Source organism: Labrus mixtus, chromosome 14, assembly GCF_963584025.1.
Source record: "Labrus mixtus chromosome 14, fLabMix1.1, whole genome shotgun sequence".
In the NCBI taxonomy this organism is placed as follows: Eukaryota; Metazoa; Chordata; class Actinopteri; order Labriformes; family Labridae; genus Labrus; species Labrus mixtus.
The window spans coordinates 26,591,395-26,617,746 of NC_083625.1; the positions used below are offsets into that span (position 1 = coordinate 26,591,395).

The following is a 26,352-nucleotide window of genomic DNA, read 5'->3' on the forward strand; positions in this document are numbered from 1 at the left end:
AACTTAATTAATTCATGTATACAGCAGTTGCATAAATAACTGTGATGACGAGAAAACAACAGAATTCTGTGATCCCAAAAATCAAGTGGAGGACAATAAAGACATCTGCCTTTCATTACTAAGAGAGACAGTCTGTCAACCGTTTGATTGGCGGGATCAATATTCATTTTAGACAGAAATAAAGTCATTCAAATTAAAGTGATTCTCAGCTGTTTGCCTGACACCATCATCTGTAACTTACATACAAAGAGTCTGTTCTTGTTCAGGCTTCAAAACAGGCTTAAACAGTTTTAATTTTTTGGGCTTATATGCCTTTATCGATAGGGCGGTGGCCAGAGTCAGTAACAGGCATGAGAGAGTGGGCGATGACATGCGGGAAAGGAGCTGCAGGTTAGGATGAACAGGATCTGTTCACTTAAAGGACGATAGCCTCTGTACATGGAGTGCACAAAATTACTGCTTCTGGCCATCTGGCGCCCCGGACCTGTATCCTTTCTTATATTTAGCAGTTGCCACAACTTCTTCTCAGAGTCAGAACTGTGCCAAAGCAGTTTACATGGGGAGAAACATGCTGCAAGTTCAGAATTGATGCAAATTTGTTTCTGAAATTTAAACAAATGAGAAACAAAAAGTTACCCAGAAGCCGAAACAAACTCATTAACAGATTGTTCATACATCAGAAAGCATCCTTAAAGTGCTTCAAAGCTGCTCCACAGCTGGTTGTTATTCTTTTTCATTTCTGCCAGGAGCATGATGGGAAGGTAGCCAGTCTGACATCTTCAAGTCTGTAGTTTAAACTTGAGCATTTTCAAATTTGTTAAGCCCAATAAGACATTTCAGTGAAATAATTTCTGGCATAAATCTGAATACAGAAAGTTGTTTTTTTTTACAACTTTTAAACATACCCTTTAAAGAGCCCATATTATGCCCTTTTTGGGGTTCTTATATTTAATCTATGTACCTACTTTTGTACGTTCACAATAGCTAAAGTCAGAAAAAAGTGTCTGTTTTCATGTACTGCTCCTCCTTGCTCCCTCTCCGCTCTGAGTCTGTCAGCTGCACTCTGCTGATCCCCCACTGTTAGACCCCACGTGGGCCAAGTCTGCTCTGATTGGTCTGCCGATCCGCTCTCTCGTTATTGGTCAGTTGCTCAGCACGCGTCTTGGAAATTTCAACATGAGCTGCAGGGCTTGCCACAACGAGCCAATGGGCTTAGATCAGTGATCTCACACTGATAAGACGGACTGACACATTTTTATCGAGGGGGGCTAGAACCGAGCGTTACATGCAGCTAATGCTACAGCTAACAGGAGGACGTAGGAGAAGCCGCGTTTCCGTGGACTTTGAATTTTTGCACATAGATGTGCCTAAACATGCACAGGACACTTGGAAAACACACTAAAGAGCACATAAAACCAGAAAAAGCATAATATGGGACCTTTAAATAAACTACTGTCCTAATCCCAGTATGCATGGAGAGAATCGCTTTATTGACAGAAGCATGTTTGGTACTGTAGGTGGCGATATAACCCCTTTTCAGCTAGTTACTATTGGACTGTCTTCCAGTTGATGTCGCATACCAGACAATCGACAAACAAGCTAACAAGCTGCAAACTGGTTGTAAGTCTAACGGTGAACTATCTCCTTCAGCTGACATAACTGTGTCTCCTCGTCTGTCCAAAGTGAGTGGTTCTTGCTCTACCACTCCCTATGTTGATGCCTTCGTCCTGTTTTCTTTTCACTTCCTTCTAGACATTTAAGCTGTTTGACTTCCTGGTCAAAGCCCAGCAGAGAAACTGTTGAGCATGCACATAACACCTATAGGCTAGTTTGGGTCCAATTGAGGCGTATGCATGCAAGACCTGAATTCTCCAAGTGTGTTAGTCCAAATTTGAGAAACTCGACGTGTAATGATTTCAGTTGGAAGATTATTGATGTGTCTGAAACCACATACTACATACTGCCTCCTACATACTCAAAATATTTAAACGGTACACTAACCCAACCATTAGTAAACCGTTAGCTGCATAAATACGAGTTATGCAACATTCTTCTGTTCAGAGTGCCATTCGATGAGCTAGCATCAAGCTAGCACGACCCTCGGTCAGTAAATATAATTCAACATCTATATGCTTTTCTAACGTTTGTTACTAACCCAACTACATGGACATTTTAAGTTATTATGTGGTAATGTGTAAAATGCTCTGCACAGACTTTTAATTTAAGCTGCTGGTTGGCTGGCTGGCGAGCTCAGTGATTGGGCAGCCTGAGAGGCCGCAGTGCATTGTGTAGGTGGTTTACTATGACCGATAGCTCCTGTTTACTACATAAAACTTCTGGCCAATCTAGTACACATCCGGGTATTTCTCACATACTCATTTTGGATCATACTACATACTCAGTAAGATGTCCCATTGAGTATGAACAGTATGACTTTTTTAACACCATGTAGTCGTAGTGACTCTGTGGCAGTAAGAGTAGTGTTTAAACTGACACACTTATAATGCTTAAGTCCTTTTTCATGAACTTAATGCTTGAATTAATCGAATCCAAAAAGGACAAGTAGCAGTGTTCAGACAAACCGATTATGCTCAGTCAAACTGTGAGATAGTGTACAGTGGAGGTACACACATTATTAAATACTAAGTAACACAGTCTTTTCTTCAGGTCCTTTCAGTCAGCCAGGAGAGGAGACAGACAGGCTTTGAAGCTGGACAAATATAATCTGATATATAAATAGCTTAACCGGGACGGACACACATACTCACACACACACACACTCACAAGAAGCACACACACTGACACACACACTGGGGAATAAACATCACTTTGACTTTCTACCTTAACTCTCTGAGACAGCGGCAGTGCAGCTGATATATTTACCTGGTGTGTCATGCTGCAGAGGGGATTTAAGAAGGCAAACAAAAATTAGAGAGGAATACCCGTGAAGAGGAGGAAGGGGGGGGGGGAGGGGATTAATGAGGGACATTCAGGCTTTGATAATGCTGGTGTTTGGAGCCTGCGTGTGCTCCCTGAAAGCCCTTTGTTTAGCCCTTATTGCCAGTCCCCATCTGTTATGATCCAGTTGCCAGATTGCCCTTAGCAACATCATCAATCCCCCCCTCATTCAGCTTTTGATCTTTAAAAGTAAAATGCAGCTACGCCTGACTGTCTCCTCAGCCAGTTAAAACAGCAGATATCTGTTCTGATGGACTGTGTCTCCTGTGTGGACTCTTCCCACTCCTCAGAGGGAGTAATGACCTGTCCTTGCCTTAGTGCTTCTTTAAAATAGACCACCTCACACATGGAGATGAGGATGCACTGAGGCTTAAGTGACAGATTTCACTGCATATATCCAGTTCTATACTTCTCGTATGTTGTGTTCACATGACTATACGACAAGAAACTCAAGGTTATAAAATTGTTACTATTTTTGGAAACTCCAGAAGCACCTTTTTCTGAATATTGGACTCTCTAGAAACATAGTATTTCACCTGATTGTGGTTCTTTGCATTAGGTCCTCTTGTCAATGCTAGCGAAAACATATTAACCTTTCTTTCTGCGTTACATTTGAGATTAAACTTGCAGGAGAACTCAATCCATTTGAGTTATTAGTTAACGTCAAAGTAATCGAGATCATTTTATGAAGACAAAGTGATAAAAACGTCTTTGTAGTTTTTACATAGAGGTGAAATTTGGATTAACTTTTTTTTAAAATAAGTAACATTTTGTAGTATCACATTCCTTGTTTTCAATAAACATCTGTTTGATTGAGTTCACTTTTTACTCATGCATTAACCCCTTAGCAAAGTGAAAAGAAATAGTATTTTTTTTTCCTGTAATCATCAATCTATAGAGATATACTTTTGTTTTCGATCCTTGTTACTTTACTGCTGTAAGGTTTCAAGACGGATGCAGAGCTGGCTAAACACTGAAGCTTCAGTGTCTGTGACATGGAGACCTGCATGTGCATCTACTCTATGGAGGGGGGAGACAGCTCTCACCAGTGTTTTGAATCTGGACTGCAGTACCCATTTCAAACACTAGGTGTCAGAGTAACATATTGTTCCTTTAACGATGTAAACCCTGTTAAGTAGTTTTGGTACCTTAACAAAACAATATGGAAGCATTTTGTTCCATTTAAAAATCAGTTAGATGGCATTAGTTAGACAGCATTAAATATCCTCATATCATAACATTCATTATAAACATAAACATATTGGTATTAATCATTCATCACTTCCTTATGATGATTTATCAGAGTTACTGTAGTGATGTTTTAAAGAGATAAAGTCAGTGCTGCTGCATGCAGTTTTGTGACATTTTAACGCTCTTCATATTTTGTGGATCAGAGGCCCGCTACAAACTGTTTAAAATGAGAGGAAAAAAAACTGCATCACTTAGATCAATAGTTGGAATACAGACATGTCTTATGCAGTGTGATGTTGCCCTGAGTCACCTCTTCTGTCACACTGCAGTGTACTCTCTGAATATTTATACCTGAACTCTTCAAAGGTTGATTTTCTCTTTAATATTCACCTGTCGATTCTTTTCTCTTAATTCATTCCTCTCTTACTCATTCCACTCCCCTCCTCCTCTATTAAATTCACCCACCCGTCCTCTTCACCTCTCTGTGATTCTTTCTGCTGACACATCATCTCTCTCTTTCTCTCTCTCTCCCGTCCTTCAGGCCGGGCCAGTCTGCACGGCAAGTCCTCCCTGCGGATAGACAACGTGCGCTCAGACGACCAGGGCTGGTACGAGTGTAAGGTGCTGATGCTGGAGCAGCAGTATGACACCTTCCACAATGGCAGCTGGGTGCATCTAACCGTCAACGGTGGGTACCAACAGAAATGCATTTATTCATACTGTACACCATCACAACATTTAGATTTCCAAACACTACAACAAGCCTTTGTCATTATACTCTGCAATATAGATGTTTATTGTTATTTCTATTCAAATGGTACGCCATCATGCATGTCATGACTTGACCAAACGCAATTACCATTAATATCTGGAGGGATGCAGTGATTAACTGGTTTCACTATTAAACACGCTTTAAAGTGTCACAAGTTCTCTCCAGAAAGGGGCCGGTACACCATTTTTGGCTCCAACCTGCACAGAACAAAAACTACAACACCTAACGACACCTAGCGTAATGCCCCGTTCTTATCAAGAGGCTTCGTCAGTTTATCTGTATCATGGCAGAAGGACATCTGTAGGATCGTCACCGACACTATACGCAGAAGTAAAGGTAATACATATTAAATGAGCAATTTTACGTTACAAAACAATAATTATACAGTCTACGTTGACAAATAAAAGATGGCCAAAGATCTCTCTGAGCAGCACACTGCAGCACCTTCATACTCCATCACCTGCAGCTTCTCTGGAGAACACACACCTGAGTGTAAAATAAGTAACCCACACTTAGGGGACTACCAACAGAAATATCTCTGCCTTCACTTGGTAGCTCAACCGATCACTGAGACACTTAATCAGACAGCAAATGATGATGCTTGTTGCTGTGGTAACAGACTCACCAAATGCGGTGCTGTGGTCATGGCCCATTAGGTCTGTTTCATCAGTTTGACTTGGTCTCTCTCCCAGTAGTGTTTCAGGGCCTCACACTTCCACCTCTGCCTCCTCTCTCTCCCTCCCTCCCGCTCTCTCTCCCTCTCTCTTCTCTCTCTCTCTCTGTCTTCATGTCTGTTGCTCCTCTGATGTTCTGTCGAGTCTCGATAACAAATCAGTGACTGATGAAGTTCTACTCTCATAGTCAACATTGGTCAAAGCAGTGTCAGAGAGTTTATATGTTTTTATTGTAGACAACGTTTATTCCAAAGCAGCGATAAAGCAAGATTTTTTAATGTGATATCTCAAACAGCCTATCACACAGCAGAAGATTAACAACATGATGTCCAATTAATCTGCTGCTTTAAGCTTGTACATTGGGAATACAATATTTCAGACTGACTTTTTTCACATTTAAAAAATCAGGTCACCATCACACTTAAGACCTTTGTAGTTTTTAGACTTAGAACCACATGGAGGGTTCTGCCATCAAATGTCTGGAAGTTATGAGACAAGCAGCAGCTCTGCTCGAGGAGTTCAAAGAAACAGCATTAAGTGCAAAATGCTTTATTCATTTCTTACGGGATTACAGGATGCTTAGTTCTTAGTTCTGAGTATATCAATCAATCAATTAAAAAAAAATTAATCTGTACATACTGTATGTATACAGTATATTTTTCCAAATAACTTTTGGGCATCACATATAAAAAAAACCCCAACAAGCTGCAGGTTGACAGTATCAGTCCATTAATGAAACAGGATCCCACTACAAGGCTTCACAAATGAGATGTACTGTACATCCTCCTGTAATCACAGCTTCCTCCCTCTGGATTCTGTTTAATAGGAAATGTGTTTAAGTGAGGAAATAGCCAGGAAATTAAATACATTCTGTATCAGATCTGTGGATGAGTTTACAGAGTTTCAGATTTTCCATAAAGAGGAAACGACAAAGCTGGATGTCAGTGAAGTTGTAGGAATCAGCCAGCGTGGGTGTGTGAGGTCAGTATGTGAACAAACTTACAGTAAACCAACAACACTAGTTTAGAGATAGTAACCTTTAACATGGCTTGTGTTGTGAACACTGCACACTGAACTCAGATTTCTTTCAGCCTGAAGCTGTAGCTAAATCTCTGGTTGTTGCAATAAATATTTGCATGAATGCTGTTTTGTTGCTATGAATTTTTAAACTTAAAGTAGAAAGAAACCTATACTTCATACCCCTTCATTTCAACGACTTGACATGCAAATGAAATAGACACCAGTAAAATTTAAATGCTCATTACAGCCGTTCGTGGTGAGAAACCCTCCTATGCCCCCCGGTACCTTCGCAACAATTATCGGTACAGGCAAACTTCATTCTAATCTGCCATTAACTGCTGGGAATCATGGAAATTCCCTGGCATTTACAGGGTCGATAATCTGGTTTTTCATGCAGTAAAATTAGTTTTTATTATAAACCTGACACAGACCCTTAAAGGAGCAATATGTAACTCTGACACCTAGTGTTTAAAATGGGTACTGCAGTCCACATTCAAAACATTGGTGAGAGCTGTCTCCCCCCGCCCCCTCTCCTCCCTAGAGCCGATGTGAACGCAGGTTGTCATGTCACGGACACTGAAGATTCACTCCATCTCCTTTATCTCTTCATCTCCAATATGTATCCTAGGTGTTACCACGTTTCTGCTCATGGAGCTTAGTAGAAAAGGCTTTTTTAGGTCGGTTAGAATCAGTTATTTCTGAACCGATTAGCTTTAATGTTTCCATCGCTGCAAGACCTGTTGGTTTGCCGTTTACATGGCAAAGCGAGGGGCGACGGGCAAAACGAGCCTGTGAGGGTGCCAGCTTCTTCTCTGGTCAAAACAAACACAAACTATTCCGCACCGGAAACGAAAACTTAGAAGGAAGACATACTGGCTGCTACGTTGTTGACAGAGAGCATCACTTCAACACAGCATGTGTCCTTAATGTCTGATCATATAGTAAGGTCATGTTTTTATTTAATTTATTCTCTACAGATTGGACCTTTAAAAAATAATCCCTCTTAATCTTAATTTGTGACACAACTGATTTTTAGTTGTTTTTTTTTATCTGCAGGAGACGCCGTCCCCTACTTGTATATTCTTTATTGGCTGTTTTTTGGGCATTTGTGGGTGTCAACCTTTGGGTATTGGGAGACCCTCGGTAACAGCCAGAACGTCTGTTAACCATATATGAGGAACTGATATACAAGACACAGCCTGAGCAGTATGTGAGTGGCTTTAATTGTGTCAGTGGTTTCATTTAATAAACCTTACTGCAGGGTTGTAAGGAAGTGTGTGTGTTTTGTTAATGAAAATAAGAAAATCTGGTTTTATTTCTCACATTTGTCTTGCTCACAACGCTCGCTCTTTTCATTCACTGTCTGGCTCTCTTTCACTCGATAAGCTGAGAAGGAGGGGCCAACTGTTTGTTTTCAAACAGCGAGCAACAAATCCTTCTCATTACGGATAAAAGTAATACAAGCCAAAAAGCTTTCAGAGAAATCTCCTTTGTAGTAAACTTTTTAAGCTTCTCTCAAAGTTCACGTGGAGGGCAGAAGGTAGCGTAGCAGCTGTCAGGCACGGTGAGGTTGCTGAAGTTAAGGAGGGATGTTCAGTTTAATGCTCAGTGAAATGCAGGTCCTCTAATGGAGAGACATGCAGGAGGGAGGTGGTGGCAGGAAGAACGGATAAAGCATGTTGTCCTGTCTTGCAGAAGAAGTGTGTTTGCACTGTGCTAAAGTACAATGGACTGCATTCTCATAAAACCTGTCATGTCTTAAGACCAACCGTTTCAAAATGTAATGCAAGTACAGAATCACATTACCTGTGGCTTCAGATGTCATGGTGGAATCCCCAAAGCTTGAGTTTTTAATTTCAAATGTGCTGAAGAAATAAGCTGTCTTTCTTAGTTTCGCAGTCAGTGTTACACAACTGCTGTGTACAAGTGTCACTTGCGCCATACATCATCAGAAAGCTAAGATTCTTGTGATTCTGATTCTGTAAACCTTTTTAAGATCCTACAAACACAGCAGCCACAACCACTGCAGACCATCATTGAATAAGCAAGTCTCTCTGAAGGTCTACTGTACTCTTCTGGTCATAATATTCCAACAAAAATGCCCCATGCCACCATTCCCAATTTTCAACTGCATTCTCTGTGCTAATTAAAGTACTCTGACCTTTCGATTGACATCTCATTTGACCAATTAGGATATTAGATGCAATGTTCCTATAGGCTACTTTAGCCAATGAGAGCCTGAGTAGAAACGGGACAGGTTTCTTCTCTCCCCTTCCATGGCCACCATGACACTGATGTGTTAGTTAAATAAAGGGAGAACAACAGTGTGCAGTCTCAGGGAGGGATTCAGGAGTGAAAGAAGGTCATCTAATTTGAGTTGGTTTGGACTGCAACAGAAAACAAATTTACCAGAAGTTAAATGAATGTCCAGGTAACAAATCAACACCTATGATTAATGATGAATGGAAGTTCATCAAGTTTTTACATTAATCTTTAACTTTAATCCAAAATGTGCCCGGCTCCTTTGTGGTTGACTAAACACCTTGATGCAAATGAGCCAAGTTCTGAGATAATGAATATTTCACCCTCAAAAGCTCTATTAAGAGGTGAGAACACAAAGCAACTGTAAAATACAGTTTTACTATTATATGTATATATACATCTGGTCTAACATTTTATCAGGGTTTCATGTGGAGCCTGAGAGGACAGTATCACATCAGCACCTGGGATAATCTGCTAAATAAAACAATGCTGGCAGGTAACTGATATTAGTCAACCACAGTGAACCTGTTAGTGCTACCATCACTGCTGGAGTACATCATTCAGAGGTACTGCTGTGCTACCTGTGACTCCCATCATGCATGATCCCTCTCGTCACCTCATATTCACAGTGTGTTTAGTCCTTCAGGAGGTCTTCCAGCTCCTCACATAAAGTGTGGCTTGATATTTTTAGTCTCTGCAGTGACAGACTCTTTAAGGTACCGGTTCTGCTACATGCCCGTGCTGCATGAAGCTCCAGCAGTGATGCTATAAATAGACCCCCATTTGCAATCCACCTCTCTCCCTATCGTTGTCAGACATCAGCGGTCGTCAGTGATTACTCGCAGCACTTTAGCACTCAGGCTTGTCACCATTGAAGAAGTAAGTGATGCATATAGATTGGGGTGAGATGCATATAGATTGTGGGTGAGAGTGATATATCGCTCTGAAGCTTTTCCCATAAAAATTGACACCTATACTTCATTCCTGTGAACTTACATCGCCCTCAAACTGGTTCCCAGTAGAGTCAGAGCAGAGAACAGGATGAGCAGGAGGAGGGAGTGTTTGTTAGAATTATGTAATTATGGTGCAAGCCATGTGCCTTAATTATAAGAGCTACCAGAGCAGTTACTGCACACCAGGAAGTAGACCAATAGGGACCAACAAAGATGAGTTTGGGTGCATACTATATTAGTATTTCTGTAGATTGTGATGTTATGTCTTTATATTTGAAAATATTTTCAAATGCTTCATATCTTTATAATATGTACAACCTAAGCTGAAATGTGATGTTTCATAATAAACCATAATAATTCACAACATAGATGAAAATAACCTTGAATGTCTATGATAAGAAATTTCAGACTTCTGTTTTTAAAGGCACATAAAATGTTCCCAAACAATTCTGAATGTCGAAACAGAGCAACGATTTTATTAGCACTTTGTAAAATTTTTGAATTTTTGCAGTTTTTCTTAATATAAATGAGCAAAGTGCAAAGGTATGATTGTTTCATATGCATTGACATTCAGTGCCTTAACAGTAGATCTCTTTCTCATCCTGATGTTTTTAGTTGAATCACTTCAAATGCTTTATATCACAAAATATGTACAACCCACAAGTTACAAAAGTTGTCTATGTCATGCTTCAGCCAGTATGCTTTTTCAGTTTAAAGCAACAATATGTAGGAATTCTGCTTGGTGGGCTTTGGCACCCACCAAAGGTATCTGAGTGCAACTGCACTGTTGTTAAACAGAGTGCTGTTATGCCTCCCCCCCCACTCCCCCTCATAGACAACGTGCATTTGTTGACAAGCAGTACATTTGGTGTTGACTGACGAGGTAAAGTCATATTACCTGATATTGCTATCGACTGCAGCACGTTGTAGTGACAACTTTTGGCCTAAGATGGATTTATTTATTTATTTGTGTGCAAGCCTGAGACATGACTTTGGTTAGATGAATTTCTGCAACTGGTAAAGCTGCTAAACATGAGACAACGATGACAACGATAACAGTACAGTAGAACAAAACTGTAAAGCTGCTGTATGCACTTCTTTCAAAAGAACCGCGGCACGCTGCCAAACTTGCATTGTCCTATGAGCAGGCGATCTGTGGACATGGGAGGGACGCTATTCTGCATGTTGAAAGAGGTTTTACTATTAGATCAACTTTGTAACTACTATTATAAGATAGAAAAGTTACAAATTGTTCATTTTAAACAAGACTATGCTAATTAAAATTTGACTACGGTGAGCTGCTGTCTGCAGGTTTTCACTGTATTTTATACTGCACATAACTTTGGATAAGAACATCATCAACACACTATGTGATGATACAAAATGTGCAAGTTGCTGTTTAAGTTTTAGATTAAACAGGCTGATACATAAAACATTTATTAATTTTAGATCAGTGTGAACAGGATTGTGTAATAAACAGACGGCCTCTTTTCAAATGGTTAACTCACGCTCTCCTTTTAATTTCTTTGTATTGAAGTTTCAGCGGATAATCAAAGTTATTGGTAAATACGAATAATAGAAAGAGGATGTGGACTGTCTGCAGTTTCTCGCCTCTTTCGGGACATTACTGTCTCCTTTCTTTCCCTTTTAAGGGGATTTAGACTCATGTTGTTTTCCTCACGCAGTGCAGGCCCAGATCCAGCACGAGGTGATGCCAAGGAAGCAAGGTTCATATCTCCCAGGGTTAGTCTGCTACTGCTCCCCCCAAAAATAGCTCCAGCACAGCCTCCTGCTTTCCATCCCTGTTTTCTGCAGCAGAACTCTGCAGTGCTGCATGCTGTACAAAAGCCCCTCTCTCTATTCCTCCTCCCGCCACCCTCTCTACACCTCAACCTTTTCTCCATCTTTCTCTACCTCAGAGTCTCTGTGAGCACAGGTTGAGAAAGGGGATAGAGAAGTCACTGTGTCCTCTCCTTGTCATGGTCTAAAACAGATTTAGACATGACCACTGGCCACTGCCTGTCCCCCTGTCGGATTAACACTCATAGCTCTGAATGCAGACTTCAAATCACCAACACAAAATGCTGCATGGATGAACCTATCCACCTCTTACATGTAAAGAGATAAAACACATATTTATATTAATATAAGAAGTTTCTTCTTACCATCTGAATCCTATGAAAGCGGGACATTGTTTCTTGTATCATCCTGTGTAAAATTAATTTTAAATGAAAGATTATTTAAGGACTTAATTACATTGCCTTATGTGTGATAGTAAACAAATTGATAATGAGCAAGCGGCTGCAAACTTGCAGCAGGAAATCATTTTAAAAAATCATGTTGAAATAAATAATGAATAGAGTATAACTCCCAAAGCTTACATATCTTTAGGTTGTTCAGATTTTTAGGAAATGAGGCGTTTAAAGATAGTCCATAATAAGCAAAGATACAACTATACTGTATTTTTATTGGGGATGAAACAATCTAAACACCTTTACACTGTAAAAAAGAGCAAAGACCTTCAAATAAATGATTTTTCCAACTTTTGAAGAGTTATGAACTAATATTTTTTTGTAAAAAAGTTTTGTAAAAATATGTTTCATGTGTTTATGAAGCATATCTTCATTAAAGAACATGTTAGATTTTTGTTTCACCTGGTATATGAAAGTTTTAAAGGAGCATTATGTTACTCTGACACCTAGTGTTTAAAATGGGTACTGCAGTTCAAAATTGTCTGAGTTGTGTCCCCCAGCCCCCTCCTCCTTAGAGTCGTTGTGCCGCAGGTTGCCATGTCGTGGACAGTAAAGCTTCAGTGTTTAGCCAGCTCTGCATCGGTCTTGAATTCTTTCAGCGTTCTAACCTCTCTCCATTTTTCAAAAGCATCTCCAATATTGATCCTAGTTTGAGCACGTTTCTGCTCGTGGAGCTTATTAGAAACATGCAGAGGCTTTTTATGTCGGGTACAATCACTTCTATCTGAAACAGTTTACTTGCCCGCTTCCATCACTGCAACACCTGTTGATTTGCCGTTTGACTGGCAAACCGAGGGGTGTCCAAAATGACCATTTCAATTGCAGAGTTTCAAAACAGATTGTAACATTATGTTTTTTTGTGTAACAGTGTTACTGTAGATGCATGGTCCCCAGCCTCACCTGCTCTTGTTTCATATTAGCTCGGCTGATGTGGTGCAGACTGCGGTGAGCGTGCTGTGCTGTGGAAAAACACTCCCACCATGCAGGCAGACGGGGGCTTGGGTGGTGTTTGGTCACAGCTCAGCTCAGCATGAGTATTCACAACACTATCAAAACATGGCCAGAGGGAATACCAACATCTCTTTCACCATCTGCCCGTCTAACACTGTGCATCAACAGACACAAATCAGATAAACAGATTACTGAGCAATAACAATAACACGCCTGTAGAATAAAGAGCCCTCACAAAGTCACTTTCCCGTCTTTCACACCAGATATGTTATTCATTAGGCCTTAGGCTCTACTGCAACAAAAGCATCTTAGACTGACTTACTGAGTCTTTAAACATAAATCTGAAAGTAATGTTTGCCCACAGCTCTTTTTGCAGGAAGCCAAGGTCATTTAGAAGAAGTAGTCTGCAGTTTAGGACTACAAGACCCACAAGTCTGTCAAAACATCCCCCTAACTCAGACAACTTCTTTGAATTTCATTGCAATCTGCTGTGTGTGTATGTATTAAAGGTATAACATGTAGTGTTGTATTTTATATACTACATTACTTCAAATATTTCAAACAGCAATCAAAGCCAGAGAGATCCTTAATTTTATAGTTGTAACGGCATGTGTCTTGTCACTGCAGCCGCCATGACAGACACAAAATGGTTATTGTTGCCAAGGAAACACCGGTTACGTCAAAGACGGCTGCATAAGTAAGCGGGAGCTGCTACTGAAAGCTACCTTACTGTTGCTATATGTGCTGCTGTGTGGGTTGGGTTGTCAGGGGGGTAGCAGAGAGAACCACTCCCATGATTCCACATCAGCCTCGACATCATCCTTTGTTATTGTTTTGATTGAGAGCCCCCTGGCGGTGGATTTTACATACTGTGCGTTTAACTTCATTGATGTTCAGTGTTTCCTGAGAGAGACAGTCACATGATGTGTTGCAAAAAGTTAGGTTCAATGTCTTTTTTGTAATCCAACAAATATCACTTTGTTTCAAATACCGTCACTTTGCTACGAGCTTCATTCAGGGTTGCATACAGATTGACATGAATTCTTCCTTTTCATACCAGTGAAGTAAAATGGTCTCTTTAGGTTATGTTTGGCAAACACATCATGGTGAATGTTGTATTTATAACTTTATGTAGTCACTCATGTAGGCAGCTATAGTCCTACTGTTGGGCTTTAGCTACCTAACCCAACTTCCCACATGCTGTGAAGGGTGGAGGGATGAATTCACGAGGAATGGATTGAGGTTGCAGATAACACCATGAACTGCCCATCTCTTTCACAACCTGTCTGCCATACGTAGGACATTGCACATTATTTATTTTTTTTACTGATAATGATCGGGTTTCACATCTAAGCATAAATATATGTCTGAATTTTACAGCAGTACTGAAGCACTGAGATACTGTGTGCTCAGTAGTTCAGTTTCATTGCTCCCTTGTGGAGAGTTTGATGGTTTCTTTTTTGTCTCATTTCCACAGGTTAAGTAACCTTAAAAGCTGCAAAATCCTTTTGTGATGATCCCTCCTTGCATTTATTATTGCACTTCAAATGTTGTGAATCCATGAAAATCATCTGTCGATGGTTTACAGTGCGATGTATGTTCTAGTACTTATATAGACACTGAATTAAGTCAGAATGTTGTGCTGTAATTGATTCTTTTATGCTACAGCCTCCAGTGGAGCAGTTAGCCCGAAGGTTTAATGGCTTGTCACATTTGCTCACTGCTCAGAATAAGTCAATGATATTTTGACCCTGTGCTGGTTATCACTGCCGCTGGAGATTTATGAAATGCATCTCATCCTCTGCGGTCTTGTGTCTGACTACAAACACAGAACGATTGCATTACTTCGAACAAATCTACTTCAGAATGCTTGTAAAAGTTCTCCACCACAACATGTTTCTGTTAATAGTGACCTTTCGATTTGTTGGGTGTACAGTTGACTCAAGGCAAAACTCACAATATTAATATTACATTTCTTTAGTTTATCTCTTAATGTAGTATCTTAATGCAATGTTTTTTGAAAGCTGGCTATCAATTGCTGGGAGCCAAAGTGTCCTTGAACGCATCACTGAGGAGAGGTGTAAAAATAGTACTGGCTCACAGCTGCAGTTCACATGACAATGATGTTGCTTTGGCAAACAGTAAAGGTGAGCACTTTTCAAGGCTCTGCAGACATATTTTCATAGAGTGAAGATGGTTTTTGTTTCATACAGAAACACTCGAAGTGGTTTTGAAAATGGTTTTAAATATGTCTTTGTGGTGGAGTTTGTAGTTAAAGGTCTAACATGTAAGATATCTACTGACTGAAATGATAAAGTGAGCTTACTATATGATCAGACATTAAGGAAACATGCTGAAGTGCTGGCTTCTCTGTCAACCATAGAGCAGCCAGTATGTCCTCCTTCTAACTTTAGATTCTGCTCTTGAATACTCTGGATTTGTTTGGACCAGAGAAGGTAGGCGGTTTTAATGCACCCCCACATGGCCGTTTTGGACGCCCCTCAGTTTGCCAGGCAAACGGCAAACCAACAGGTGTTGCAGCAATATGGAGTTTGATGATTCTCAATATTCATGAATGCACACACAGAAGGATTCACAAATGTTTTTTGTGATTTATATATGAATGACTATATTTTTTAATGCACACACAAATATTTATGATTGTATATAAATGTAAAAAAAAAATCTGTTTTAAATACAGTATATGTAGTAGAAATCCAAAAATATAGATATACATCTATATTATATCTATAAGTATTTTCAATTTTCATCAAAAACACATTTGTATCTTGTTACATTTCTATACAAACTGTTCAGTCTGCATTTACAAACTGTTTGTCATTTGTGAACCTCACTGCATTTGTGTGTATTGGATTTTTGAGACTCCCCTGCTGTGGTTCGATTCATGAAAGCATTTCTTTCAGCAGGGTATTGTCTGTAGCCTTTCAGATGTCTCCTTCCTATTCAGCCAATCACAGTAGTGTATTTTCGAGGGTAGGAATTTAATGTGATCACTTAGCTTAACTTTAATGTGATCACATCTGTGCAGTGCAATGTTTCCACATTTTGCATTTAATTGATTAACCAGAGAGAGAGAAAAAAAAAATCTGTATCATAGAATATATGTTTATGATCAAAAAATAGTATTAATACTCATCTACTGCCACTTCATCTACCTGAAGACCATCAAATCATTCAAAAGGGAAAGAAAAACGTTTTCCTGGGTTTTTTATTTCAAGGTTTGTTTTATTGATGTGGTAAACTTTTCTCTCCCTTTAGTGTTTGAGTGACCCACGTTTCACATTCCTATTGAGACTGGCATTGGATTGCAGTCTGAAAAATTCAGCATAATTGCCTTTTTTCTCACTTTAAATGCTAAATGAATCATTAAGGCTACATTTCTCTAAGAAGTTTCATGTGGTGTTTCATTGTCGTCATCTCTGTGGTGCAGTAATGCTTGTGGGGAAGAATTAGCACTATGGCTGGGCTTATGGCTGCAGATAGAATGACATGTTAGCAATTGAGAGGCTACAGGATTAAACATGTAAGCAGATCAGCATCAGGCCTAAGGTGATTAGACTGAGAATATCAAAACAGGAATTATGACTGATTGAAATCTGTCGTGAATCAGAGACAATGATAGCAGCGTGTGTGTGTGTGTGTGTGTGTGTGTGTGTGTGTGTGTGTGTGTGTGTGTGTGTGTGTGTGTGTGTGTGTGTGTGTGTTGGTTGGGTGGCTCAGGTTAAATGGGGGTGGAGTAGAAAGTATGATTTGATAGGAAGATGTGCCAATTGTCTTTATGATCATCCCCTCTCATAATCTCGCAGGCTCTGAGCTAAAGAGGATTTTAAAAAATACGAAAAAGCAGTATGTCTGGCACATCAAAATGTTGCTGTATAGAAGCCATGGTAGCCATGTTTAAAATGTACTGCTTTCTGCAGTTTATATAAATCAGACTGGGTCATCATCATAGTGAGACTGCTTCCTAAAAGAGGACATTTCTAATGATGTTTCTAATTAGTTTGTAAGCTGTGTCACAGAGCAATGCAGCAACATCATGGCAGGCTTCAAACTTTACAAATCCAGTCTCAAATTCATCCTTCAGTGTTCAGTGAAAGGTGTTAACCAGGACACTCTTAGGTCAAAGGACCATGTCAATAACACCTGTGAAAACAAAGAATTACACAGTTTGACTCAAACAATATGTTTGCAAGCTCTCAGCAAATACAGGATTTCAAGAGGGGCCGCGAACTGAGCTGTCAAAAACTAATTTCTATGTGCTCAGCTCATATTTAGGGAAGGATATTATACAGAAAGTGGTCATTACTGTCAACCTGCAGAGGTCTCTTCCTGTTCAAATCAAACAGAGCCAGTAATGAAACTGGTAAAAACAGTAGTTTCATGTTGAAAATGTGGGTTTTCTGAAACCCTTCAGAGGGCCGTCAGGGGCTGCTAGCTGGGCTGCTGCTAGCCGAGCTGCTGTTCACTCTGCACTCACTTTGATCAGGTTTAAATAATATAGTGGTGAACATTGTGAATTTACTGAAAAGAAAGTTTACGGGAAATGCTATAACGTCTGCGCTTTTGGAAAAATCTATTAAAGAAATCCTCTTCCAGATAAAACATGAGACTCATCATGGATAATAAAGGGGAACAAAAACTAAAGTCTGAGCTTTGAACTGAAAATCCTGATGAAATCTTCTCTTTTCACTTTCAGCCTTAACGTTATTGAACTTGATTTATGTCTAACAATAATGTTGGATAAGAATGAAGTCATTTGAAAGAGAGAATCAGACAACCAAAACATTTTCAAAAAGTCCTTGGAAGAAGGATAAAAAAACTCTTGTGTTGCTGCAGCAGAAAATGTCAGAGCAGAGGATGTTTTCAGAGACTTATGTGATTGTTCTTAAGAGTTTAAAGCTGCAAATATTCACCACAAGTGTTGCCTTTTAATGTAATGGAATGCTGTTTGTGTAATGCGGACTCACAGCACCGGGGGGAAGGACATTCAAGATTCATTCCTTCGCTCTTCTTCATATTCAGTTGTGTGACAGAGGCTCCTCTTCTGCCTCTCCTCCTCTGTCTCTTATTCTCTGTTCTGGTCCAAATCTAAAGCTGTGGCCTCTGAGACGTGTGCAACCAACCAGAGAGCAAAGGCAGAGTCAGGTAAAGGTTTACACACATGCATTATTGAGCGGTCTCTTGGTAGTCTGTTTGATTGTCCAGTCTCTGGCGATCATTTACACTCAGCTGGTCCCTCACAGCGGGAATGAGGATACCTCTGCTGCCAAGTTAGAAACATACACTGTACCTTTAAAGATGAGCGAGCCTTCTAGAAAAGAAACACTTAAAACCATGGACACTGACTGAGATGTCCACTCGTTTTAATTAAATTACTCTATTTCCTGGATACAGCATTGTGTCAGCACAGTTCCATAAATTACTGATAACACTTCTCTGCATCTTTAATACAGTTAAAGGAAATGGAAAACTCAAACTCCAATCATAAACTTTTATATTTTGGGGTTATGACATTACAAAGACTAAGTAAAGAACATCGTTCTACATCCACGGTCATTGAAATGTAGAGAAACAGGGATGTTGAAGAAATCCTGTCATATCATATAAATGCCACGATCTCCAAGAGAAGAGTACGCACATTTTTTTGAGAATTAAAGGAAATACAAAATACAATGCTTTCTGTTGCATCATTAGATTTGTCAGCAGTTGCCTTCCTTTTTTGAGAAGAGCTTGACTCTTTAAACATTAAGGAAGAAAGAGATTAAAATGAAGCAATAGAAACTGCAATAAAATGTAAGTACACTCTTTAATTTCCATCATTACCATGGATGTTCATCAAGTGCAAAACTTGTAATATGGGATCATTTCTTTGTAGCCCTTATTTCCAGTGCTTTGAAAGCATTGAATCATGCTCACTGTGCAGGGTGGGTTCAGTGGCAGTGAGTGATCAGTAAGCTTGAGATTGCAAGTTAAAACTAAATGTGTTAGCTATTACAAGACCAAGTCAATCAAGTGTTTTTTTGTTTTTTTGCATCTGTTAAATTTACTTGTGTCTTTCTCTAAATGTCTCCTATATCTTCCATGATTAAAAAGTTAAAGACTCCAGTGGCTAGGAAGTGCAAAACAAAATTACCAAGTGTGAAACACTGTTACAAAGCCTGAGACAAATTTACATTTGAAAAACATTTCTAAATTTTCTTAAACAAAATTACAAAACCAAAACACAAGCACAACAAATTTACAAGTGGCAGAATCTTGACGGAAAGGGAATGTACCAAATGCAGGAATCTTACTTGTTGGCCAACCAAAATTTGCATCAGCCAACATACGGCACACATACATATTCACTTCACTTGCATGTTTGCACCAGTCACCCTGTCACCTCTCCTGTCTTCTCTTTATGATTTGTGTCTGCCAATTTGTAGTGAGTGAATGTTTGAGTGAGGGGGAGAGCGAGCGGGGAGATTGTGCAGAGTAGAGAAAGAGGTTAGACTAGAAGCTGTCATTGCGGCCGCAGGTTTACATTTGATGTGATATTTGAGTGAGCGCCCCTCAGACCTTGGTGCCCTAGGTGACCGACTACATCACCTATGCCTTGAGTCGGCCCGGATCCCAGCTCATCAGACTCTGCAGTTTTCAGCCTCAGATAACCTGAAGTCAAAGTTAAGATATACTGAACAGATCCTGTGAATGGTGGTGAAATTGATCTGTTTGAAAGTGATGTTGTTAACCCAGGCGAATTGAAATGTTATTTTAAGATATTGGAAGATCCAAACTTTGCAGTTGTTTTTAACCAACTTGTAGAAACTCAGATCTTTACATGTTAACAATTTGCAAGCTGGGCAGAAATAACTCCTGAACCCATTTTTTTTCTTGTTGTACATCTTCTCAATCCTTTTGGAAAGTTTAAAGATGTCCTTGTTTATTCTTTTCCTCGTCTGTCTCCTCAGCTCCCCCCACGTTCTCAGATACACCACCTCAGTACGTCGAGGCCAAGGAGGGGGGAAGCATCACTTTGACCTGCACAGCCTACGGAAACCCCAAACCCTCGGTCAGCTGGCTGCGTGAAGGCAGCCTCATGGTCAGCAGTGCCAAGTATAAGGTAATGTACCAATGTAAATGTTACCAGTGACATGCTTTGTGTTTACACTGATAATAGTGATGTGTGTAAAGAAAGTCCACCTCCTCATCCATTAAAAAAATCAAGGAGATGTCCTGGTGCTCTCAGGTGGGATAAGGATGAATGATGCTGTGACACCAGGATTGTCTTTATTGTGGACTATGATTTAGTCTGGAAATTCTGGATTGAGATAATACCTTGGCGGGAAGAAGTGAGACCCACCTCTTCAGGGTGGGTATTTGACATGAAAAGCCACAGAAGTAGGAGAAACTGTGTTGTACAAAAGTGTCAGATTAGTGACTCTAAAGTCCTCTTAGTGGCATAGAGACAATGGCTGTGTAAACATTAAATAATTATATTTTAAAAGGCCTCTAACTTATGTCATCTTCAACACCAAACACAATGTAACACATCATCTTCATCATCACTATCAGGCCCATCACTATCATTAAGAGCTGGATCTTTATCTTTTTCTTAAAGGATATAAACGTCACTGCCCCCTCCCTCTTGCGCCCAATGAATTTTCCTGAATATTTTCTGCTGCATTCTCACATCAGCTCATTCCGACTTCATGCCGGAAATTGTTGTAGGAAGCTGGCTGGAAAACCCAGGTGAAGTCAGAGTAAAAGAATGTCTGTTTGCGTTTACACATGCAGCTCACCCTGAAAATATCATGACATTTTCAGTAGTTTTTTTCTAGTTTGAAAGCCCCAATTGTCTGTCAAGTTGCTTCCCATTGAAATATGTGAACGCATATATTTTTGGCACATTAGGGAGAACAGTTGAATGCAACTGTTCAAGACCACTTTTACTGAGGGGGGGCCAGGGGGGACCAGACTCAGTGTTACTGGAGCACTGACCCCTGTTGGCCCCTGCCCAAAACCACCAATGACTCTATGAACAGTGAAATAATTTTACAGACTTCAGAAGTCCTGTGTCGAACATTTATAAACTGTTTTCCTGGATTTTGTGGCTTTTTAAGACTTACATTTTCTGTCTATTTTCTTCTGTATCTGCCTGGACTTTAACTTTCTACAATGAAGTGTGGTCTGCCATTTTTATTTTTTTTAAATTTCATGCTCAGGGGAAACTTACATTCAAATAAATAGCATAATATATGGTCATTTACAAAGAAAACAGAGGTAAGAGAAAGAAAGGAGTAAAGATGGTCAACTTTGACGGTTAATCATAACACATTTAAAATCTTATTATAAAATGTTATAAATGTTACTGCCTATTTTCTTTTATTTTTCATTATTGTTATTGATTTATTTTCTATATAAGTTATTTCAGGAAGATTAATACACTCCAAGAAATGTTTTTAGTAGTGATCTGATCTGTAAATAGAGCCAGAGGTCTTTGTTGTTCAAGTTGAATTTTATTTGTTCAACGGACATCATAACACCTTCTGCAAAAATGTGTGAAAGACAGGAAACCCCTTTTTGTTCCCACACTTCATTATCTAAAGGTTTATTTTTCATCATGAAACCGTATTATTCCACAGTGGGGTATTGAGTGAATTATGACCATTAAATTTTAATTGGTTATGCAAGAATTTTGCCACTTCACAGGAGAATTGGATTACTGGATAATGGATTTTTTTTTTACAATGCTTTGGATTGAACCTCGTTGATTGCAGTGATATTTTGGGTTTACTAGCGAGCATTGTTCTCGTTTCTGTCTTCCCAAAGTGTTGTTTCTGTATTGTGATTGTAAGCCCATTTTAAAGGGTATCTTGAGTTTATGGCAAAATAATATTTTTCTAAATTTGGAAGACCCAATCCCCCTTTATCTCGGTCAAGAAATAATCTTGTAATATCAATTCTCGCTTTTTTTTGCCATTCCAAATACTGGAAGAGAACATTGAGTTAATCTTTTTAAAGTAAGTCTGCCCTTTTTGATTTCTTCCTGTTTACAACCTCTGAAGCATTAGTGGACAATACTCCACGGACTACTAACAGAAGCCAGAACACTTCTAAAACCCAAAATCCTGTGCCTGCTGATTCAGTTTCATCTGTAGAATTTATTAATATAGATCAGACTTAACTTAAGGCAGTGAACTCAACATGAATAACTAATCACAAGCATTGCTTTCCTAAATACTGTCCCTCAAACTCTAAACTCTATAGGCTTAAACATTTGGCCTGTCTAGTAAATTGTATTTTTTCATTACAGAAATATGAACATGGAGTTCAAATATATATATTTATAATACACTTTGAGGTGTCATAAATCAGATCTGAGCCACAGCAGATTCCCTTCACCATGAAGAGACGATGCACAAACTCACCACTACTATGAGGTCGGATTTGAACCCACGGTTGCTGTGATGAGGACTATAGCCTCTGTACATGGGGCGTACAACATAACCGCTTGGCTATCCAGCGCCCCTGTAGGATTAACCTTTAAATGTTTCTTACTGTATATGAAGCAAATCCTAGAATAAAACATACTTACAGCTTCCTCTCTCATCTTAATCTCGACACCTTTAACACTCGCTATGAAAGAGTCGGGTTGAGAATTTGTGTTCAATAATAAATCCTTATTTGTTCAGATGGTGTGTGCAGTACGGCATCCACCGCTGTGTCCTGCATACAGGAATGGAAATGACTCCCCCACATGAGATCAATTATTTAAATGACTGAGCTTTGTTCATGGCAGAGTTATTGTTCTAAATTTGCTCCATTGGCAAGCAGCAGCTTTACACAAGTCAAAAGACTATATTATATATTTCCATAGAAATGTGAGCCACTGTGAGAGCTGACTAACTGAAGGTTCATTATATTGTTGCACACACGTCTTCTATGTGAAAGGTTTGTGGTGGACTTTGCTTGAATTTGGTTAGTAGTGGAAAAGAAGGGGCTGCCTGGTGGTCACTGGTTAGCTCTGTCACCTCACGAGCGAAATGGTTCAAGGTGTATGACACACCATACATGGGTTTCATAATGTTTTCAATTTAATTGTAATTCTTCCTGTTACACCTGGCACAAGGATCTCCTGTCAATGCAAAAGAATTGGGCTGATGAAATAACAGTCCTTTTTTCAACTAAAGGATCTGGGTCCACTAACAACCTTTTCTTTTGTGCTGGCAGCGAACACAACCTCAATGTCAGAACGCGTCTCACCTTCTCTTACGGTGGTTTCACACTGGGGGCCAGGGCCTTGATTCGAGTACACTTGACCCCATAGTCCGGTTCATTTGACAAGTGTGAACACAAACAGGTACTGTGCCCTGGTCTGCTTGAAGTGGTGGTCTCAGGCACAATTCATGTGTACTCGAGTACGGTCAGCGGGGGATGTGAACGCAACCTCTCAAACAAGGACTCAACCAGCGAGTGGTTTCCATGGTTACTTCTTCTTTCTGCTTTTTGGTGGATTTACAAACCAACCATATGCATACTGCCACCTGCTGTACAGACTATGTTTATTCATACGCAAGTGTACTTGGGTACAGAACGATGTTAGTAATGTGAATGCAGACCAGCAATCATGCTCGGGCACGGTACAGTTAAGTTTAGTTAATTTATCCTTTATTAATCCTGAGAGGGGAAATTCAGTTTTACACTCTGTCTAGTAAACATGCTACACAAACATAGGCCAACATGCACAAACAGGATCCTGTGGACATGCACTAATGGAGAGGTCTCAGAGTGAGGGGGCTGCCCACAGCGAGCACTCCAGAGCAGTTTTGGGGTTTGGCAGTGCTCAGGCACCTCTCCAGCTACCAGGCCAATTTCCGGACTTGGTCCGTGCCGGGACTTGAACCGGCGACCGTCCGATTCCCAAACCAAGTCCCTACAGACTGAGCTACTGCCGCCCATGAAAGTATACTTGCGGCACTTCCGCTCCCCCCTATAGTGACATTAAGGTCTTTTTTTTTAATTGCTCCGTGTGCTCAATATTCACTTTTATTCAAGGAAATATCGCAAGACAGTTCCAAAAAGTTGAACTGTTTCTGATTTTAAAGACCTGAGAGCAAAAAAAAGTTTTTGTGCTTAAGACGCAGAGCACTGAACATGCTAAAATAATTTGGTGATATTTTGCAAATAGGTGCTGCCAGCATAAAAATGACAATAATGGATGGAGATCGTAAATTGCTTGGTTGTTATTGTGGTTATTTAATTATATTGAGTATTATTTTATTAAGCTTTGGGTTTTGATTGCACTAACGTGTACTCACAGGGCGACTCCGTGTTTGCTTATACACTAAGTATTTAGAGGGTTTTATCACAGCAGTTCACTCAAAAACAGATGTGAATGAAATGTTTCTGTGTGTGTTCAGGTGTCTGATGGGAGTCTGACGGTGCTATCCATCACAAGGGAGGATCGGGGGGCCTACATGTGTCGAGCCTTCAGCCCACAGGGAGAGGCTATTCACACCACACGGCTCCTAGTACAAGGTAGGAACATGTGCCGGAAAGATCCCTGACATCTCCAAGAACTAGAAACCCCCGAGTTATAACTGTTAAAAACTGTTCAACCAAGGGAATCCACTCTCTGGTTTATGAACTCTCACCTGTTTTGTCTCTCTGCCTCAGTGACTTGTATCAGTGCTAGTTAAGAGGTTTTACCTTTTTATTTATCAGTTCATCAGCAGTATGTGTAGGTGAAAAACATTTACAACAAGGGGCTCTGTCTCGCTGCGGGTCAGAGCTTTTCTATCACAACCACACATGCTGAGTTGTTTTTTTAAGGTGGTAATTAAGTCAAATCATCCACTGAAAAGTAAGATGTGAGGGCAGAAGGAATATCAGTTTACAGTACCGTACAGTACATGGGGATACAGTTTGAGTTCACCAATATTGACACTGATTGCATAGCATTGCACATGAGGACAAAAATGCAGAACTGAATTTTTTTATTATGGTTTGGTCATGAGGCGTGATGTACATGTTCATAACTCTCTGGTTTATCTGTATGTGTACCACTCTGCAGCCTGCAGCAGCTGACGTCAGTTTTGTCATTTGTCATCTTTTTTAAAATTTTTAATCCAAATTACTACAAGGGACAATTCAGTAGTTGCTGGAAAATGACCTTCCATCCCTACAAGATTCTACAGCCTTGAATATTAGTGCGCTGATCCCTCATGCTGCCACGTCCCGTGTAATGCCAGCAGTCTGTGTAGAGTTTAAAATGTGTTTGCTGCAGCAGCACACATGGAGCTGGAGAAGTCTACACTGAAATCAATATCAGGACGACTAAATTCTGCATGTGACAACAGGATCATTTAAGACCAAATGGAGCTGAACCCTTGTATTCAAACATCTGAGCAGTTTATTTTTTTTATTGGAGAGAAAAAGAATGGGAGGATGTGATATTTGCTGTGCAGCTCTGAATGAAATGTCAGCCTCTCTAACGATCCGTCTGTATCCGTTCACGCTCAGCCACAAACTAAACACACATTTAGCAAATGAATTATTTATTGTCTACAATTTGCCACATCATGCACACATCGATGCCCAACGTCACTAATTGGTTTACTCAGAAATGAAAGGAAACACAGGATCAACTGTGTGTGGGTGTGTGTGTGTGTGTGTGTGTGTGTGTGTGTGTGTGTGTGTGTGTGTGTGTGTGTGTGTGTGTGTAGAGAGCCGATACGCCTCCGCAAAGAGGATAAATGATAAAGCAGAAAACATGACATTTCAGGTCATCTAATTTAAAGATTGCTTCCCCAGATGAACACGGCTGAGTGGTTGTGACCTCGTCTGAACCGAGCGGAGGCTTAACACAAACATTTTCACTAGATTGATTCCTGTCGTCCTTGTGGACATTCAGGTTTGTTTTTTTTAATCAGGGAAAAGGAAAGAAATGTTAAACTTTTTATCAATACTTCTTAACAAATAGTGGTCGTTTTGTATTTGAAATAACACACTAGTTAGACATCCTAATTCAAAATGGAAGATTTAGACTTTTTAAAACATATCTGAGGATGATCTGTGAAGTTCTTCTTTACTCTATTGACACTCAGTCGCTTGTTCTTCAACCTCAACAGTTCTGTTATATATCAAAACACCTGAAACAAACTGCTTACACTCATGGCCTTAGACGATGTATTCTATATCCTCAGCTCTGTAAGATTATCGTCCACATGCATTCTCTGGTGTTTTTTCTCATGCCAGTCAGTCCTATTCAGCCTGAGTAAAGAAAGTTATTTAAGTCAATAAAACATAAAAAGTAA

General features: G+C 39.8%; 1 protein-coding gene and 1 long non-coding RNA gene across 2 annotated transcripts in view; one reads left to right on the top strand and one right to left on the bottom strand.

The window, feature by feature from the left end:
* igsf9bb (immunoglobulin superfamily, member 9Bb) overlaps window positions 1-26,352 on the top strand; it is a 120,022-nt gene that overhangs the window by 38,424 nt on the left and 55,246 nt on the right. Inside the window, exons 3-5 of the mRNA XM_061056040.1 lie at window positions 4,691-4,837; window positions 20,005-20,156; window positions 24,457-24,574. Of these exons, the coding sequence (XP_060912023.1) occupies window positions 4,691-4,837; window positions 20,005-20,156; window positions 24,457-24,574 (417 nt within the window). The remainder of the gene's footprint in view (window positions 1-4,690; window positions 4,838-20,004; window positions 20,157-24,456; window positions 24,575-26,352) is intronic.
* Window positions 1-26,352, bottom strand: part of LOC132988575 (uncharacterized) — a 116,235-nt gene that overhangs the window by 4,846 nt on the left and 85,037 nt on the right. The window lies entirely within an intron of this gene.